This window comes from Salvelinus alpinus, chromosome 30 (assembly GCF_045679555.1).
Source record: "Salvelinus alpinus chromosome 30, SLU_Salpinus.1, whole genome shotgun sequence".
NCBI classification, from domain to species: Eukaryota; Metazoa; Chordata; class Actinopteri; order Salmoniformes; family Salmonidae; genus Salvelinus; species Salvelinus alpinus.
The window spans coordinates 17,570,958-17,586,624 of NC_092115.1; the positions used below are offsets into that span (position 1 = coordinate 17,570,958).

Genomic DNA, 15,667 nt, shown 5'->3' on the forward strand with positions numbered 1-15,667 from the left:
TTAACAACTTACAAAGTCCTGAACATCTAAGTATTTAGAAGGCATAGGCCCAGTTGGCATACTTTTCTGCTGTGATTCCATCATGATTCTGTTTTTGATTGTTCCATACTCAATAGGTCTGGTAAGGATAGTGTCTAGGGACACTAGGGAGAAAGAAGAACAGAACCCAGTTTTGACTAAGAGATGTGCTGTTACAGAAGATTATGAACATGTCTGCTCTCTCTGCTGCATTATGAATGGTCCAACTGGTCTAGACTGCAGCTTTACTGTTCCACACTCTTAAAGCTGATGGCTTAAGTCACAAACCTATCATGATTGCCAACCACCGGTGTCACACACAATGGTTTAACGTTCTACCACCACAAAATGTTTAGTTCTCTGTTTCAGGAAATGATTGCACACATTATACTAGGCATCTGCACAGTTCCTTGTGTCTTTTTCTGAAGGCGCTTATCAGTGTTTCAACCCATTGACCTCTGGCGATTCAGCTAAACGGGCCAATCAAGGCCAACAGCTGTAGTGGAACACTGGCATTACAGCTGAACTGAATCAGAGCCCAAATCAACTCCATTGTTCATTGGTGCAGTATTCTTCCGCCTTAGGTTTATATACTGGACTCTATTCTTGGTTGCAGCGAGACAACAAGAATAGGTCTTAATTTGTGCCCTCAAGGGAATATTTGGTTCAAGTGGTACAAAGGCATCGCTATATCAGAGAAATGTCCCGAAAATCAGCTGCATTTGTTAGCATAACGGACCATGATTTCAATGAATGGCATTTTCTGCAAAATCAGGTCACAATATTCAGATCCTGTTATCAGTGATTAGAGTCTATCTCTCTCTCTCTCTCTGTATGTTAGATCACAGTGATTAGAGTCTCTCTCTCTCTCTCTCTGTATGTTAGATCACAGTGATTAGAGTCTCTCTCTCTCTCTCTCTCTCTGTATGTTAGATCACAGCGATTAGAGTCTCTCTCTCTCTCTCTCTCTGTATGTTAGATCACAGCGATTAGAGTCTCTCTCTCTCTCTCTCTGTATGTTAGATCACAGCGATTAGAGTCTCTCTCTCTCTCTCTCTCTCTGTATGTTAGATCACAGCGATTAGAGTCTCTCTCTCTCTCTCTCTGTATGTTAGATCACAGCGATTAGAGTCTCTCTCTCTCTCTCTCTGTATGTTAGATCACAGCGATAGAGTCGCTGTTGTTTCTGCTCCAGTATGTGTCAGAGGACCTGGACAATCGGGAGAAGATCATTGTCATGGGAGACTGCTGTTACCTCAACCCTCTGGTGCGCAGGACCTTCCGCTTCCTAGGTACGTATTTTGGCAGTAACCTACCTCCATACCATTTGCCGAATGCTTACTGTCCCCATGTAAAATGGCTGCCCTAACTTATGATGTGGTAGCACGTACCTTGTGCACAATATAATTTCAAAGGTCTGCACTTCAAATTCAACAACGATTGTTTCCTGTTCACCATAAGTGGTGAACAGGAAAGGTCTGACTCAAAATAAGATGATAAGTGATGCTTATCTATATTTAATGCTGCTAGTAAAATGCAATGTAGAAACATCTTCTAAGCTATCATCAGTGTCAACAAAGTTGAACCTATCCTATGTCTGGCTGCAGTCAACACTAAAGATGAATGGAATGTTTGTCTTTGCCGTGGGCTTGCTTGAAGCAATGCTCTGGGGTGTTTACCCTTGCTGTATGAAAATAAAATGACCAAATGCTCTAGAAATTGCATGGAGCGGAATTGATTGGATAAAATCATTTTGAGTAGCTGTACTATGGACTAGGACTGTCGCCGACAGCCAGTCGACAACCAGTCGATTGTTTGAAATGTTTCAACTTATTTTCCCATATGTAGACAGACAGTGTTTGAATAAAATCAACTACATATGCACTGAGCTTGTCTGATGCTTTAAGCATACAGTTTGATTAAATAATTAAGACACAAAAATGACTCAAGAAAGAGCCTGATGACAGCGAGTGCCTGTGTGACTGGCGCACGTTGTCTCTCTCTCCTCCCTACTGCAGTGAAAAGGCACCACAGCACAGTAAGTGTTTATTGCGTTATCCGTGCTGAAGCTGCAACATCATTACAGCCATTTAGTTTCTTACTTGTTTCTGACTGAAAAGTTCTGTTACTGAAATGCCTGGAGGTCAAGAAAAATGAGGTTATAGGAGCAAGCGTTGTGAGTGTATTATGTGTGACAAACAGTTGCTGTTAGATTTGAATAATATATTTTTTTCAGACCATTTTTAACAGTGTAAACAACACTAAATAAATGTGTGAATCAGAGAGTCTGTTCTAACAAAAAAAAAATATATATATATATATAAAGCAGTCTAAAAACAGTTGCATGCATTCATTAATTGCGGTTTATTTATTGTTTATGCTAATTATTCAAGCTCCTTTTGTTATTTAATTTTATAACTAAAATGCTTGATTGCATTTCAAAGCATGAATGTCTCGTATGCTGTGTGATGGCATGAACGAATTAATGATTGGTTGACTGATACAGTAGCTTATTTATTGAAATATAGGCGTAAGTAGGTTATGGTATTAAGACTTAACAGGCCTACAGCTCGATGGTGGTTATACAAGGCTACTATACAAACCTACTAATGATAACTACATTACTTATCATTATTATGATGATCATAATAATAATTGAAATAATAACAATAAGGAGGGTATAGGAGCTGCGTGCATAGACAGTAGGGGGGCTGCGTGCATAGACAGTAGGAGGGCTGCCTGCATAGACAGTAGGAGGGCTGCGTGCATAGACAGTAGGGGGGCTGCGTGCATAGACAGTAGGGGGGCTGCCTGCATAGACAGTAGGAGGGCTGCCTGCATAGACAGTAGGGGGGCTGCCTGCATAGACAGTAGGAGGGCTGCCTGCATAGACAGTAGGAGGGCTGCCTGCATAGACAGTAGGAGGGCTGCCTGCATAGACAGTAGGGGGGCTGCGTGCATAGACAGTAGGAGGGCTGCGTGCATAGACAGTAGGAGGGCTGCCTGCATAGACAGTAGGGGGGCTGCCTGCATAGACAGTAGGGGGGCTGCGTGCATAGACAGTAGGGGGGCTGCGTGCATAGACAGTAGGAGGGCTGCGTGCATAGACAGTAGGAGGGCTGCCTGCATAGACAGTAGGAGGGCTGCGTGCATAGACAGTAGGGGGGCTGCGTGCATAGACAGTAGGGGGGCTGCCTGCATAGACAGTAGGAGGGCTGCCTGCATAGACAGTAGGGGGGCTGCCTGCATAGACAGTAGGAGGGCTGCCTGCATAGACAGTAGGAGGGCTGCCTGCATAGACAGTAGGAGGGCTGCCTGCATAGACAGTAGGGGGGCTGCGTGCATAGACAGTAGGAGGGCTGCGTGCATAGACAGTAGGAGGGCTGCCTGCATAGACAGTAGGGGGGCTGCCTGCATAGACAGTAGGGGGGCTGCGTGCATAGACAGTAGGGGGGCTGCGTGCATAGACAGTAGGAGGGCTGCCTGCATAGACAGTAGGAGGGCTGCCTGCATAGACAGTAGGAGGGCTGCCTGCATAGACAGTAGGGGGGCTGCCTGCATAGACAGTAGGAGGGCTGCCTGCATAGACAGTAGGGGGGCTGCCTGCATAGACAGTAGGAGGGCTGCCTGCATAGACAGTAGGAGGGCTGCCTGCATAGACAGTAGGAGGGCTGCGTGCATAGACAGTGGGGGGGCTGCCTGCATAGACAGTAGGGGGGCTGCCTGCATAGACAGTAGGGGGGCTGCCTGCATAGACAGTAGGAGGGCTGCCTGCATAGACAGTAGGGGGGCTGCCTGCATAGACAGTAGGAGGGCTGCGTGCATAGACAGTAGGGGGGCTGCCTGCATAGACAGTAGGAGGGCTGCCTGCATAGACAGTAGGAGGGCTGCCTGCATAGACAGTAGGGGGGCTGCCTGCATAGACAGTAGGAGGGCTGCCTGCATAGACAGTAGGAGGGCTGCCTGCATAGACAGTAGGAGGGCTGCCTGCATAGACAGTAGGAGGGCTGCCTGCATAGACAGTAGGAGGGCTGCCTGCATAGACAGTAGGAGGGCTGCGTGCATAGACAGTAGGGGGGCTGCGTGCATAGACAGTAGGAGGGCTGCGTGCATAGACAGTAGGAGGGCTGCCTGCATAGACAGTAGGAGGGCTGCGTGCATAGACAGTAGGAGGGCTGCCTGCATAGACAGTAGGAGGGCTGCCTGCATAGACAGTAGGAGGGCTGCCTGCATAGACAGTAGGAGGGCTGCCTGCATAGACAGTAGGAGGGCTGCGTGCATAGACAGTAGAAGGGCTGCCTGCATAGACAGTAGGGGGGCTGCCTGCATAGACAGTAGGAGGGCTGCCTGCATAGACAGTAGGAGGGCTGCGTGCATAGACAGTAGGGGGGCTGCGTGCATAGACAGTGGGGGGGCTGCCTGCATAGACAGTAGGGGGGCTGCCTGCATAGACAGTAGGAGGGCTGCGTGCATAGACAGTAGGGGGGCTGCCTGCATAGACAGTAGGAGGGCTGCCTGCATAGACAGTAGGAGGGCTGCGTGCATAGACAGTAGGGGGGCTGCCTGCATAGACAGTAGGAGGGCTGCCTGCATAGACAGTAGGAGGGCTGCCTGCATAGACAGTAGGAGGGCTGCCTGCATAGACAGTAGGAGGGCTGCCTGCATAGACAGTAGGAGGGCTGCCTGCATAGACAGTAGGAGGTCTGCGTGCATAGACAGTAGGAGGGCTGCGTGCATAGACAGTAGGAGGGCTGCCTGCATAGACAGTAGGAGGGCTGCGTGCATAGACAGTAGGAGGGCTGCCTGCATAGACAGTAGGAGGGCTGCCTGCATAGACAGTAGGAGGGCTGCCTGCATAGACAGTAGGAGGGCTGCCTGCATAGACAGTAGGAGGGCTGCGTGCATAGACAGTAGGAGGGCTCCCTGCATAGACAGTAGGGGGGCTGCCTGCATAGACAGTAGGGGGGCTGCCTGCATAGACAGTAGGGGGGCTGCCTGCATAGACAGTAGGAGGGCTGCGTGCATAGACTGAGACAGACGCAAATCAGACAGGTATCTTGTGCACCATGCAACAACAAAAAAAGATTGCGACTACTCAACGTAATAAATCTCGGTCGACCAACAGCCTATCGGCCAAACAATCGTCCAGTCAACTAAGTGGAGTCAGCCCTAAAATGAACAGTAGTGTTATATTTTACCAGAGGATGCTGGTGGGTGGAGCTGTAGGAGGATGGGCTCGGACTCATTGTAATGGCTGGAATGTAATAATGGGAATTGAGTCAAACATGTGGATTCCATATGTTTGATGTGTTTGTTACTGTTTTTATTCCATTCCTAATGAGCCCATCCTCATATAGCTCCTCCTATCAGCCTCCTCTGGTTTTTGCAGTGACTGTGAGACTCTGAGTATTTCCTCAGAGAGACCCTGTAGTCTTGGCCAGTGGCAGCTTATAGGACAGGAAGCACATTTCCAGTGTAACCCTCTGAGCTTAAGTGTGTCCAACCTGATTTTCTTGCAATGACAGTCTTAGAAGTAAATGTGTCAGACCTAGTAGTAAATGGAAACCCACTACCATCCTGTCTTGTTCTTACCACTCATTTAGAGATTTTAAAGATCTTTGGGTAGTTAAGTTAAATAGATTCTCAGCTCAATGACTAGTAGTTTGTCATCTCACTTTTGAGAATAATCATAAACTGCAGTCAAGCATTTAGCAATTGTTTGTTTATTTTATCTGGATTAGTGTTGCACCATCAATGCATCAAAGGACACATTCAAGGTGAAGGACTATAGTCTAGACAAGATAATTACATGGTGCTCATCAGTAGTCTGTGACTCATAAGACACAGTGGTTGATCACTCTGTCTCTTCACTTCCTCACCTCTGACCTTTGTTGATGTCCTCATCAATCTCCCTCTTTCTGCCCCTCCTTTCTCTCTGTCTCTCTCCCGCCTTTGTCTCTCTCTTTCTCTCGCTGTCTCTACCCCCGTTCTTTCTCTCTCTCTGTCGCTCTCTCTCGCTTTCTCTATTTCTCCCCCTCCCTCTCCAGGTGTGTACGCTTTTGGCCTTTTCTCCACTGACATATTTGTGAACGCGGGCCAAGTGGTGACGGGGAACCTGTCCCCCCACTTCCTGACGGTGTGTAAGCCCAACTACACGGCCCTGGGCTGCGTGCAGACCGCCCGCTTCGTCAACCAACAGGGGGCGTGCACGGGCAACGAGGATGACATCATGCACGCCCGCAAATCCTTCCCCTCCAAAGAGGCGGCGCTCAGTGTCTATGCCGCACTCTACACAGCGGTAAATCAGGGATGCAATTTGGAGAAGTCACCGTTTTTGTTTGTTTGTTATTAGGGATGATGTATGATGGTATTATTACACCACAGTTTGCTATTATACAGTACATAGTGTGAAGTGGGGGATGTCATGCTAACTATACGTTTCTCACCCTGCAGACTACGCCAAATGTACTACTAAACACAGTTTGTAGCCAATCTACACCGGCTCTCAATCTACACTGAGAACCGCATCCAGGACCTATATAATAGGCGGTGTCAGAGGAAAGCCTATAAAATTGTCAGACACCAGTCACCCAAGTTATAGACTGTTTTCTCTGCTACCGCACGGCAAGCGGTACTGGAGCGCCAAGTCTAGGAACAAAAGGCTCCTCAACAGCTTCTAACCCCAAGCCCAAGTCTAATGACTGCTGAGCAATTCATAAAAATCGCCACCGGACAATTTACATTAGCCTCGTTATTGTTATTCATATTGTGTTACTTTTTATTATTACTTTTTATTTTAGCCTACTTGGTAAATATTTAATTTTTCTTAAACTGCACTGTTGGTTAAGGGCTTGTAAGTAAGCATTTCACGGTGAAGTCTACACTTGTTGTATTCGGCGCATGTGGCAAAAAAAATAATTTGATTTGTTTAAAGGGGCTATTATACATAGTTAATTTATATTGGTGGTCCTACTTCAGTAGCTTGATGTTGACTCTGCTGGTACCTCTTTAACATTTGAGAATAGAAAATATTCCCTGATTTGACCAAAGCGAGCTCATTGCTATGAAATTCTGAATGGATTTCAGAATGTTAATGTTTGCCTATTAATTTGATGTTCATGAGACTGAGAAGTTCCATTGGAAAGATGTTTGACTTGACTACTTTTTGAACAGCTAAATTATGTTCATTTAAAGGGAGATCTGAGTAGACCGTTGTGCAATATCTCTGTGGTGACTACCTGTTTAGTTCAGATTTAGAACCTAATTGTATACAGTTGTTATTTAGAAAGGTAGGCCCATGGCTTTTCACCCCGGGCCTACATTGTACTGCTGCTATGATATTGAATGAAAGGTTGGATGTAGGCTGAGCAGAATGCTCTGCTTGGATTCTGCTCTGCTCAGAATGCCCTGTTGATGTTTTGAGGGGTTGCTGCTGTTGTTGATGTCACTGGTATTGAGCGCTTTGATCAAATTAGTTCTTATTGAAGAGCTTCCTCTCTGAAGACGGTGGGAGAAGGGTGCTGCAAAATCAGCAGCATCAGCACCCGGTCCTCTTCTGTGCTCCCTCATTTCCAAATTCAGCTCAAGTGGCGAGTTCTCTAAGATTTGGATGTTTCTAAGGAGGAAAAGAGTTCTCTCCTAGAAATGGATTGTATGTGAAGTCTGAGGGTAGAGGCTAGACACAGCAGTTTGGTGGGCATGCTTTTCAGAAACGATAACAGTTCATGATAATGGAACCTTGGAGGTTAGTGGAAAATGGTCTGATCTGTGTGGCTCAGTTGGTAAGAGTATGGCAATGGTGGTACTAGCAGACTAACATCAAGGTTTTGTTTTTTCCCCCTGCAGGAATCACAGCCACACACATAGCAAAAATGTATGCCCTCACTGTACTGTAAGTTTCTTGGGAAGTGTCATATTTAATTAGTCTCAGTTGGATAGACATGTTACTGTAGTGTTGCCACAATATACAGTGCATTCGGAAAGTATTCATACCCCTTGACTTTTTCCACATTTTGTTACGTTACAGCTTTATTATCAAATCTATACACAGTACCCCATAATGATAAAGCGAAAACAGGTTTTTTAAATTAAATAAAAATACCTTATTTATAGGGATGCACGATATATTGGTGAACATATCGGAATCTGACGATATTAGCTAAAATGCCAACATCGGGATCGGCCCGATGTCTAGTTTAAAGCCTATGTGCAAAACCGATATACCTATATAACGTAGGTACATGACGTAATGATGCCACATAAAATGTTGCGCCACACGTGCAACACAGCATTCCTAACCTAGCCCACAATGTCTGCTGTGTGGATCGAGCAGTCAACAAGTCGAGCAGTCATTTGAAGGAGTAAGAACATTTCAGCGAGACAACTCAATGGCGAAATCCATTAACGCCAAGATAATGGAATTCCTTGCCCTTGACAATCAACCATTCTCTGTCGTGAGTGATGTTGGCTTTCGCGACTGGTCGAGCACCGGTACACACTACCAAGTGCTCTATTTTTCAGATGTTGCCTTACCGGAGTTACACAGTAATAGCGTCACTGCTATTAGCTTCACGACATACTATGGGATGCCATTTGGGTCTTTGCGTTTCAAAAAATATACACGTCAAATAACACTATTTGACAATAACACTATTTGACACGTTAAATAAGCTTTTAATTTGACATGTAAAATAACAGTTCTATTATAGAATGTTGTGTGTTCTGAATTTGCACGTGGAAGCCACCACTATCAGTAGCACTGTCAAAGCTGTACAAACTAGCAAACACTGGCCACAAATGATGTGTTTACAATACCGCGTTAGAAATTAAGCATTATTTGTTTGACGCAACTTCTGGGGTAGCTAGCTAGCTTTAGCTTGGTACCTAGCTAGCACCAATACAACCAGCCTGAAAACAATAACCAGTAGAAACTGCAGTCATGTTCATTATTCTTAGCAATGATTTATGAAGTATTGGCTAGGTAGCCACTTGTTCGCCTATTGAAATTGAACTTCAGTTCATGAAAATAAATAGCTAGCCAGCTACTTAACCCTGTTGCCCAAAGCCCAACATTATAAGCAACCAGCTAGCTTGATCTGGCTAGTGATGCTCGACCGGACCGTCTTATGTGTTGTGAAGCTAGCCGCAATAAGGATTAGGCACAATAGTGGAATTGGCAGTTTGCCTTCAAAATGAAAGTACCTCTTTGAAAGTGATGCAGAAGGTTACAATTTGTGGAATCATGCCATATTTAGACTAGATAATTTCAAACAAGGTTAGAATGTGAAGCAGTGAAATGGGGTATCAGTCTATTCTGTGATACGCACATAACACGACTGTGAAGAGTTACGCAAATATTAGCGTTGTAGCTCTTATCACGGGACTGTGAAATCACCTCCCCAGTCAGCCTATGGTGTGTATTGACATTCATATTGCACTGTACAGCTTTACGTAAGGATTTGGGATCAATGAAATGGCATATCAGTCTACTCAATACCCAAGCTATTTTTTCCCAACGTCCTCCACAGAGTTATCAGACTCCAAAACATCCATGCAGAGTCCCACAATAAGAGCTACGACGAGCAATCGGGGGAGAAGTGTCTTGGTCAGGGAGGTCACGTCGTAGCTCTTATTGTGGGACTCTGAAACAACTGTGAATTGAGCCACATTTATTGTCAACCTATGTGTATTGAACACTATTCCAAAGGAAAAACAATACTGCATGGATGTTTTGGAGTCTGATAACTCTGTGGAGGACGTTGGGAAAAAATAGCTTGGGTATTGAGTAGACTGATATCCCATGTCATTGATCCACAATCCATACGTAAGGCTGTACAGTGAAATAAGTATGCCCCCAATGCAATTCTAATTCTAATACATCCAGTGTGATTTCAACAGATTTTTGTCAAATTAACAAATTATCGTCTTTTGTTGATTTTATATAACAACATTCCAACCTCGTTTAGCGTGATCTATTCAATTATGGCATAATTCTACTATTTGTATTCATTTGCATCACTGTCAGTTACATACTTTTATTTCGAAGGCTAACTGCAAAGTCCACTATTGTGGCTAATCCTTATTGTGGCTAGCTTCACATAGATGGGTCCGACCACCATTAATCAAATAAGAACTGTCTTATAAATGAGGGTTATTTTAGATGATGACACCTAGCTATTTAGTTAGCTAGCTAACTATAGCTACTGAAACAGATTATGTCGTTTTGCTATGTTTTTGGGGAAGAACATTGTTTTCATCCATGACCAGCACTGTTTGTGCGCTAGACGACTTTACCAGCATTATAGCATACGTATCGATGAATCGTTGTGACATATGAAATACGAGTGATAGTGTAATCAATGTGTAAAAACTACGTAAAAAATGTATGAACGCGTTAAATTATTATGTGACGTGCAGTCATATTCAGGTCCTGATTTATCTACAAGCTTATTTGACACGTCAAATAGTGTAATTTCACACGTATCTTTTTGACACACAAAGACCCAAACGGCATTCCATAGAAATCCTGGTTGAGAATGAAATGACTGAACAAATGAACAACGAAACAGCACAGTAAGTGAAAGAAATAGGTTTTGATTATGTTTTATTGGTAATGGGGACATGCGTAAATGCCAACGAAATAACTTTTTGGTCAGTGTGGTGTGTGCAACCTTTATTTATCTAGACAAGTCAGTTAAGAACAAATTCTTATTTACAATGACGGCCTACCCCGGCCAAACCCAGACGACGGTGGGCCAATTGTGCGCCACCCTATGGGACTCCCAATCACGGCCGGATGTGATACAGCCTGGATTGGAACCAGTGACACCTCATGCAGTGCCTTAGACCGCTGCGTCCATGTGTGTGTGTTAACTATTTAACTGTACTAGAATGCTTAAAAGGCTGCTAAAATTTTAAATATCGGTTATCTGTATCGGTATTTTTCGCAAGGAAAATATCGGATATTGGTATCGGCCAAAAATGTCATATCGGTGCATCACTGCTTATTTACATAGGTATTCAGACCCTTTACTATGAGACTCGAAATTGAGCTGAGGTGCATCCTGTTTCCTCTGATCATCCTTGCGGTGTTTCTACAACTTGATTGAAGCCCACCTGTGGTAAATTTAATTGATTGGACATGATTTGGAAAGGCACACCCCTGTTTATATAAGGTCCCACAGTTGACAGTGCACGTCAGAGCAAAAACCAATCCATGAGGTTGAAGGAATTGTCTGTAGAGCTCCGAGACAGGATTGTTTCGAGGCACAGATCTGGGGAAGGGTACCAAAACATTTCTGCAGCATTGAAGTTCCCCAAGAACACAGTGGCCTCCATCATTCTTAAATGGAAGAAGTTTGGAACCACCAAGACTCTTCCTAGAGCTATCCGCGCGGCCAAACTGAGCAATCGGGGGAGAAGAGTCTTGGTCAGGGAGGTCACCAAGAATCCGATGGTCACTCTGACAGAGCTCCAGAGTTCCTCTGTGGAGATGGGAGAACCTTCCAGAAGGACAACCATCTCTGCAGCACTCGACCAAAGGCCTTTATGGTAGAGTGGCCAGACGGAAGCCACTCCTCAGTAAAAGGCACACGACAGCCCGGTTGAAGTTTGCTAAAAGACGCCTAAACAATTCTCAGACCATGAGAAACAAGATTCTCTGGTCTGATGAAACCAAGATTGAACTGTTTGTCCTGAATGCCAAGCATCACGTCTGGAGAATACCGCGGCAGGGGTTGAGAGACTAGTCAGGATCTAGGGAAAGATGAATGGAGCAAAGTACAGGGAGATCCTTGATGAAAACCTGCTCCAGAGCCCTTAGGAACTCAGACTGGGGCAAAGGTTCACCTTCCAACAGGACAACGACCCTAAGCACACAGCAAAGAGTGGATTTTTTTTTTTTTGCTTTGTCATTATGGGGTATTGTGTGTAAGTTGATGGGGTCGAAAAAAACAATTTCATCCATTTTAGAATAAGGCTGTAATGTAACCAAATGTGTAAAAATTCAAGGGGTCTGAATACTTTCCGAATGCACGTTTCTCTCAAAGAAATTGGACCTCTATTTAACATGGGGCTTCGGGGCGAATTAACTTTAACTCTACCATAGATGAGTGGCTGATGTGTCCAGAATAACATTGGAATGCCTAGAAGACAGTATTTCTATTCGCTTAATTATTTCCAATGTTATCGCTAGAGTAGTGCTGGTTGCTAAAGGAGCGAAGGACTAGAGGTGAGCTGGAAAGGCAGAAACAATGATGCAGCAAGTCGTTTCCAAATGTTACTGGAGCAAAAGTTTCCTCTCATCTCCAACTAAATTGAAACTGCAAAATCATTTAAAATGTTAACCTTTAGTGGCAGATTCAGCAATAGTACCTTTCAGCAAATGAACTACAGAGACAATGGGCTTGTTCGACATTGCAGCCGGCATTGCAGGCGAGTCGCAACTGACTGATCAACAAATCACCTTGCTTCGTTAATAACTACTCATTATTATTTGTAGGTCAGTCACAATTTATCCACAATGCATCACTGATTTGAGGATCTTGAACGCGACCAATTATCTTATAGTTGAAAATTATAAGCCCTCCCAAAAATGTGATGAACTCTTAATAATTCATGCTTATTGCAAATTACCCTTGAGCATCTCCCCTTTACACACTGTCGTGTCTTTGGCTATGCCGGATTAAGTGATATGACATGCTATTCTATAAAATCATTTCTCTGTAATTAATATTACCTGATTAAGCTAATCAGGTGAACATAATTAACTAGAAAGTCGGTGCACCACAAAATAATGTTTATAGTGCTGTTATCTTCCGAATAAACTCTTAAAGACCTAGAAATCTTTTACATCAATAGCAGTCAATATTTAATCGTCACTTTATTCAGTCTCATCTGAAAGTTGTAAATTCTTGGTTATCTTCACGAACCCTGGCTGAAAAGTTGAATCAGCAATACAAAATTTGGTTTAATTATTTATTTACTAAATACCTAAATAATCACACAGAATGGATCATACATTGATTACAAATTATGTCATAAAGAAAACGTATCTGTTCCGTCCACCAGGTACAACGGCTGGTTACACAAAGAGAGGGGGTTGGGTTTGAGTGAAATAGCGGGAAGACTGAGTAACAAAGGGAGAAGCTATGCTACCGTAAATACAGAATCTTATGCATTCTAAATAACCGCCCATTTGAAAAAGGAGAATGCAATAAATATTTACTCTGAGCTGCGCTTCGGTAGATTGGTCGTCGATGGAAGGCCTGTTTGTACTTAATGGATCTCTGGTCCTCTGAAGAATGTCTAGTGGTGAATTGGAGCGTGGTAGAATGGATTACTTGGTAGTACCGTCGTCGTGTGGTAGAACAGTTACTCTGTCCGTCCTCTCCTAGCCCACGTCTACAGTTGCTGCGCTAACACGACGGCTAGGAGGTATCACTTCTTTAGTGAATAAGAGTTCAAAGTTCAAACCAAGTTGCCATGCTATATGCTCATGCTATATTCTGGCTGGTATAGTCGAAATTCATCCTTCCGGCGTGTAGGTTGTCACCTTCACATTGAAATTCGATGCTAATTTCGTTAGATTCTTGCTGAGGTTGGCTTAGTTCTGTAGGTGGTCTTTGTCCTTTCAACGTGGGGACCTCAAGTCCACACGTCCTTGGAACAGGAAGTTACATTTTCGTCAAGGGCTTATATAGGAAGGGAGAGAAGGGCGTGTTTCATAGTTTATAACCAATGTCTGTTCACATGGGCAGGGCCACTGAGTTGAGCATAGTTCACTCATGAAAACCCAATTCTCTCATTTGGAAGCTAAAATTACATTTAAACTTTTCACAAATAGTTTCACATTTAAACATTTAAATTGCACAACAATTCCATGTGAATCTGATAACTATAATGTGTAGGCTTTCCAAGATACAGTTTATGTCGTCCTATCATCAGGAATAATGTCTCAGACGCCAACTGATCTGGCATCATATTCATTTAGTACCAACGCATATTGTCAGCTGGTTGGATTACCGAAATATGGTTCTGTTCCCATCTTTTGATGTCACCAGACTCTCTCTCAATGTTAACAAAGGGATTTTCAATAGTCACATCGGTAAAGTAGAGAGAGGAAAAAGGGGAAAGTTATTTATGGGGGTCATAAAACCTCCCCCACTCAGGCCAACGTCATGACAACACTTAACATACTATCAAACTGAGTACTGTTGTGTGTGTGTTTGTCTCCCTGCTGCAGATGTACATCACGTTAAAAGTGAAGGCCAAGGGGACCAAGCTGGCCAAGCCACTCCTATCTCTGGGACTTATGTGTCTGGCCTTCCTCACAGGAATCAACAGGGTAGTGGAGTACCGCAACCACTGGTGTGACGTCATCGCCGGGTTCATCATCGGAGGGGCAATAGCAGTCTTCATGGTGAGTGAACCAATGTCTTTATACTAGAGACTTCTGTTTAAAGATAAAAAGGATCAGTTCTATGAATGTGTTTGTTAAATCCTGTTACATGCTCATTACATACTCATGTTTATTACATGCTTATAACATACTTATTACATGTGTATTACTGTTTATTACATGTGTATTACATGTTTATTACATGTTTATTACATGTGTATTACTGTTTATTACATGTGTTTTACTGCTTATTACATGTGTATTACTGCTTATTACATGTTTATTACATGCTTATTACACATTTGTTCCATGCTTATAACATGCTTATTACAGTGAGGGAAAAAAGTATTTGATAATGATCAGTCTATAATTTTAATGGTAGGTTTATTTGAACAGTGAGAGACAGAATAACAACAAAAAAATCCAGAAAAACGCATGTCAAAAATGTTATAAATTTGATTTGCATTTTAAATGAGGGAAATAAACCTACCATTAAAATTATAGACTGATCATTTCTTTGTCAGTGGGAAAACGTACAAAATCAGCAGGGGATCAAATACTTTTTTCCCTCACTGTACATATTACGTTTTTTACACATACTCATCATGAGGCCCTCGCCATTTTCAAATGTATATGCTTGTTGTTTTAACTCTGTACAAGTGTTTGTTTTGTATTTGCTACATAAATCATTTTATAAATCATTTTATGCAGTCTCACTGTCAGCTCTTCAATTTCTTTCATTTTAATCTAAAATATGATCACGCCGTCATTACTTTTTTCTGGTCCAAGTCAAGTCATCTACATACTGTATATTCATTTGCATGAAAAAGTGAAGAGTAATTCTGTTCTTGAACTTACATTGGTGAGGCAATAGAAAAGAAGGCTCTATGAATATTTTATATTAGATGAATTGGATCTTGTTATCTCCCCCTTTGACCGATAGACTTGTTTGGACCAGTGTTTTTCTCTGTGTGTTGTGAGGCCGTGTCAAATCCCTGTCCAAGTCTTTCAAAAGCCACAGACGGTGCAAAATCATTTTCCCATGCTGCCAACATCAAGGGAAAACTCATTTGGATAGATGATGGGGGCATCAGGTGTTTTCAATGTTGATATGTCGAACAACCACAACTACCAAACATCAGAGTACCGGTACATACCAGATGGATTTATGGAGTTTCATATTCAATCTGAAGAATCCAGAAGGGAACATAATGGAAAGATGTGCTTTATATTTTAGTCTTGATGAATTTA

At 43.2% G+C, this 15,667-nt stretch overlaps 1 protein-coding gene across 1 annotated transcript in view; it reads left to right on the plus strand.

Moving 5' to 3' along the window:
• LOC139559800 (phospholipid phosphatase-related protein type 5-like) overlaps positions 1-15,667 on the plus strand; it is a 50,236-nt gene that overhangs the window by 18,958 nt on the left and 15,611 nt on the right. The window contains exons 2-4 of the mRNA XM_071376160.1: positions 1,178-1,310; positions 6,066-6,316; positions 14,261-14,437. Of these exons, the coding sequence (XP_071232261.1) occupies positions 1,178-1,310; positions 6,066-6,316; positions 14,261-14,437 (561 nt within the window). The remainder of the gene's footprint in view (positions 1-1,177; positions 1,311-6,065; positions 6,317-14,260; positions 14,438-15,667) is intronic.